At 35.7% G+C, this 5,263-nt stretch overlaps 1 protein-coding gene across 5 annotated transcripts in view; it reads left to right on the top strand.

Moving 5' to 3' along the window:
* Positions 1–5,263, top strand: part of BAZ2B (bromodomain adjacent to zinc finger domain 2B) — a 271,958-nt gene that overhangs the window by 259,120 nt on the left and 7,575 nt on the right. For all 5 annotated transcript variants that reach the window (XM_023516805.1, XM_023516804.1, XM_023516803.1 and 2 more), the window contains 4 exons: positions 1,707–2,362; positions 2,782–3,055; positions 3,232–3,387; positions 3,999–4,159. In XM_023516805.1, the coding sequence (XP_023372573.1) occupies positions 1,707–2,362; positions 2,782–3,055; positions 3,232–3,387; positions 3,999–4,159 (1,247 nt within the window). The remainder of the gene's footprint in view (positions 1–1,706; positions 2,363–2,781; positions 3,056–3,231; positions 3,388–3,998; positions 4,160–5,263) is intronic.

The following is a 5,263-nucleotide window of genomic DNA, read 5'->3' as shown; positions in this document are numbered from 1 at the left end:
TCAAGTCTTGCATTTAATATTTGTTAGACAGGACTAGAACAGTGCTTAGTTGAAGGCTAATAAGTATCTGCACTACTGATGCAAGATCATTCTGAGTTCTCTATGTGAATCTTCAAGTCTCCCCAATTTGTGGGTAGGAACAGGAACTACCCGCAGCCTGTGTGAGCACCTGACACTATCACCTTTAATCCATTCAAGTGGTTTTTCCTCCTGGCCTCAGGGAGGTTCCTCCCCTGTACATGCTGATCATTATTTAGCTGAATATTCAAGGGGTCCCTCTGCAGACCTCTGCATTTCTTTCCCTGTGAGTATTTTTGGTGTCCCTGCCTGAACTCTCAGTTCCAACTCCTAATCTCAAGGAGTCTGCCAGGCCCCACCTGGATTCTTCCTCTCTGTACTGTAGCCTGGAGACTGTTCTTCCCCACCCTCTGGAAAAAGCTGGGGCAATCATATGAGTTTTTTTAGTTCTTTTCTGTCCTTGTTATTTGATATCCAGTTTTTTATGAACTACTGGTTCATGTATTTTGTCTGGTTTTGGTTGTTTTATACAAGAGGGTAAATCTAGTCCCTGTTGCTCTATGGTGGTCAGTAATATTAGTCTGATGTATAGGATTTTAATTTCAATTAGAGACTAATTTGAAGAGAAGGCTGTGAGAACTATTTCAAATATTACTAGAAGACAAGTTGGGTACATTATGATAGATACATATGACAGAATATTACTCAGCTGATTGAAAAAATGAAGTACAATTATATGTTTTACCATGGAAAGCTCTCGTAAGGAATATTATTAGTAAAAATATTAAATTCATCCTAATTCATCACTCAAGGAATATTTATTGAGCTCAATTTTGCAGCTGCTACCATTTTAGGCATCTGGGATTTAATAATTAGCAAGTTAGACATTGTTCTGCCAAGGGCTCATATAGTGAGACTCTGTTTCAAAAAATAAAAAACTAAAAGAATGTCCTTTTTTAATTACATGGGTTTAGGTGTGTATTTTTTTTGCTACTAGAGGATTTATATGAAAATATAATCTTTGCTGTGTAGTAGTGCTTTTAATTTTTATTTTACTTATAACATTTTTATATTTTTTGTCAATGAATATATGTTATTTTCTTTCTTTCTTTTTTTTTTTTTTTTGAGACAAAGTCTCACTATGTCACCCTTGGTAGAGTGCCATGGTATCACAGCTCACAGCATCCTCAAACTCTTGGGCTTAAGCTATTCTCTTGCCTCAGCCTCCCAAGTAGCTGGGACTATAGGCACCTGCCACAACACCTGGCTATTTTTTGTTGCAGTTGTCGTTGTTTGTTAGCCCGGGCCAAGTTCAAACCTGCCAAATTTGGTGTATGTGGCTGGCGCTGTAACCACTGTGCTACGGGCGCTGAGCCTATGTTAATTTTCTAATGAGGGAACATACCAGCCAGGCAGAGTGGCATGTGCCTATAGTCCCAGCTACTTGGAAGGCTGAAGTAGGAGGATCACGAGTTTGAGCCCAGCCTGGGAAAAATTGCAAGACCTACCCTACCTCACTTCTATCTCCTCCCTGCCAAAAAGGTGGGGAACATATAGGGAGTATTTGGTAATCTAGAAATACTTGTCTAAATATTTATGCATATAATTTGATAAATAGTAATAAATTTAATTATAATATTAACTTGATATGAATTAACTAATCTTTATAATGCTTTTTGATTTTGTAGGACTAGAAGAAATTGCGAAAGAAAGAGAAAAACTTAAAAAGGCAGAAAGTATCCAGATCAAAGAAGAAATGTTTGAGACCTCTGGGGACACTTTAAATTGTTCAAATACAGATCACTGTGAGCAAAAGGAAGATCTTAAAGAAAAGGATAACACAAATCTATTTCTTCAGAAACCTGGCTCTTTTTCTAAATTAAGTAAGCTTTTAGAAGTAGCTAAGATGCCTCCTGAATCAGATATTATGACCCCCAAACCAAATGTTAGTACAAATGGGTGCACAACGTCTTATCCAAACAGTGGAAAACATTCACTGGGCAGCGTTCAATCAACAGCAACACAAAGCAGCATGGAAAAGACAGACTCAAATAATCTGTTTAATACTAACCCAGGTGGTCCAGGGAAGTTCTATAGTCCTCTCCCCAATGACCAGTTGTTAAAAACATTGACTGAAAAGAATAGACAGTGGTTTAGCCTTTTGCCGAGAACACCTTGTGATGACACTTCACTTACCCATGCTGATATGTCAAGTGCTTCTTTAGTGACTCCTCAGTCTCAGCCACCATCTAAGTCACCTTCACCTGCGCCAGCTCCTCTTCTTGGATCATCTTCTGCTCAGAATCCCGTTGGCCTCAGTCCATTTGCTTTATCTCCTCTTCAGGTTCGTACTGCTAACTGTAACCCTTTTTTATATTACTTTATGTAATCTTTGACTCTGTGAAGATTTTCACTCAAGGGAGATCAGTTGAGTAATTACAGTGTCTCTGCCACATTTTGAAAAGTGAAGCAAGTCAGAATTTCTGTCACCATGCTTCGTCAAAACTACTGATTTCTAACCTGTGTCTGAGTCTTCTTTAATTACTTTTTAACTTGTTACTGTTAGAGAATACCTGAAAAGGAAGTTACTTTGGGGACCAAAAAAGAATGTGGAATTTAACATCATTGTTTCAAGTATATTAAGTTTTCCTGTAATTGTCATAAGTAAAAGAATATTTTTGCAGCATTTGAAAAATAATTTCGGATTGTAAACATGTTCCCTTGCTTCTTAAATTAATCTTTTAAAATGTTTTGTTTTTATAGATGAAAAGTGGCGTATCTATGATGGGTCTTCAGTTTTGTGGGTGGCCCACTGGTGTGCTTACTTCCAATATTCCATTTACATCGCCTTTACCTAGTCTGGGATCAGGGTTGGGATTATCAGAAGGAAACGGTAATTCACTCCTGACTTCCAATGTTGCTTCAAGTAAAAGTGAATCTCCAGTCCCACAGAATGAAAAGGTCTCTTCAACTCAACTTGCAGCTGTTGAAGTAGCAAAACCAGTAGATTTTCCTAATCCAAAACCCATTCCAGAAGGTAGGTACATTGAGGTGGTTTAGCCATTTACTTAATTTCATTATCATATGATAGATTCCTATATTATAGCTGAAACCACAATGATTTTTTAAAACTAGTTAAAATATATCTTTTGATTTGTGTTATGCCCTTATTCAAAATATTTATAAAAGATCTACGTATTTATCTTGATTTAGAAATGCAGTTTGGTTGGTGGAGAATTATTGACCCAGAGGACCTAAAAGCTTTGCTCAAAGTGCTCCATCTCAGAGGAATAAGAGAAAAGGCATTACAAAAACAAATTCAGAAACACTTAGATTATATTACTCAAGCCTGCATCAAAAATAAGGATGGTATGTACCTAAAAGAGATTTCTGCTCTGTTGCTTAGTTATAAGAATTAATTCTTTTATTCTAAAACACATTAGAGTACAGTTAGCCCTTTGTATTCCTGTGCTCTACGTCCATGAATTCAACTAACCATGGATCAAACCATACTCTGAAGAAAAAAAGGATGGTTGCATATGTACTAAAGATGTACAAACTTTTTTTCTTGCTATTCTCTAAACAAGACAATGTAACAACTATTTATATATCATTTACATTGTATTAGGTCTTATAAGCAATGAAGAAATGGTTTAAAGTATACAGAAGGATGTATGTAAATACTACCTCATTTTATATAAGGGACTTGAGCATCCATGGATTTTGTTTTCCAGAGGTTCTGGAACCAATCCTCCATGGATACTGATGGATGTTTTATTTTTCATACCTGCAGACATATTGTTTTATGTTTTTTAGAGTGTTTCTATTTTTAAGAGTAAGCTACCTGCACATGCACAGGTACATTTGTGTTAAGTTAGATGTACCTAGTACCCTGGAATTTTATTTACTTTCTGGAAGAAAGCACTGAGAGGAAAAACTTAATAAAGTGAATTTAAAAATCAGTATCTTTTCCAATGTAGTTGCTATTATTGAATCAAATGAAAATGAAGAAAACCAAGTAACTCGAGATATAGTGGAAAACTGGTCAGTAGAAGAACAAGCTATGGAAATGGATTTGAGTATCCTTCAACAGGTAGAAGATCTAGAAAGGAGAGTGGCATCAGCAAGTTTGCAAGTGAAGGTAAAATTGACTTGGAATAAAATCTATTTTTAGGATAATGGAAGGTAACTAATATTTGTTATATGGCTAATATATACCAGTTACTATGGTAAATGTTTTTACTTTTATTGCTTTTCATTCTCAAAACAATCCTGAATTAATTTCCCCCATCTTACAGGTAAGGAATCAGTCTCAAAGTAAGTAACCAGCCAATGGTCATGTAGTTTAAGTGTCTAAAAGTGGATTCAAACCAAGTCAGTCAGTCTGACTCCAGAGACTATATTCTGTTTACTCAGCCTCCTTAATGGTATTCAGAAATATTATTTCTGGTGTAGAGTTCTTTACTGTAAGTAGAATTTCACAGTTTTCTTTATGATAAATATAACGCTCCAGTACAAATCTTAATAAATTCCTGTTGCATTGTTTTGTCTATAGGACTAGGAATTCCTTTGTATATAAGTTATGACTTTTACTCTACATAATTTAAACTTGGAGAACAATGTAGATATATACAAATATGCATTATATGGTATTATGCAAAAACACCTGACATATATTAATATATGTAAGGTTTTTATTTACTTATTTACTGGGCTTTTATCATTTCACAGACCGTGATTAGAACTGTTTTCTAATAGACAGGCAAAAGGAAAGCTTTATTTTTATGCAAAAAATTGTGGTTTTATAAAGAGGGATATAAAAGTCTTATCAATTAATAGTAAGATGGTATCTCTGAGAATAAATGGATGAATGCTGGATAGTGTGAAAGGGAGAAACACCAGCAGAGGCTTAGAAAATTTAGTCTCCATCTAATTTAATTTGATATATCATATTTTATTCAGAATGAGAAATTTATAGAATAATACTGTCCTATACAACAATTAAAATTTCATTTCATTGTTACTTTAACATAGGCATTTGGGCACTTTTGAGGATCTCTAAAATATGTACTTCTCTAGAGCCAATAAAATACCCCTTTCTTGGCTTGGCACCTGTGGCTCAAGCAGATAAAGCACGAGCCACATACACCTGAGCTGCCGGGTGCGAACCCAGCCTGGGCCCGCCAAACAGCAATGATGGCTTGTGGCAGTTCCTATAGTCCCAGCTACTTGGGAGGCAGAGGCA

Source organism: Otolemur garnettii, unplaced genomic scaffold, assembly GCF_000181295.1.
Source record: "Otolemur garnettii isolate 467f Iridium unplaced genomic scaffold, OtoGar3 scaffold00098, whole genome shotgun sequence".
Classification (NCBI taxonomy): Eukaryota; Metazoa; Chordata; class Mammalia; order Primates; family Galagidae; genus Otolemur; species Otolemur garnettii.
This window is presented reverse-complemented; position numbering and strand designations above follow the sequence as displayed.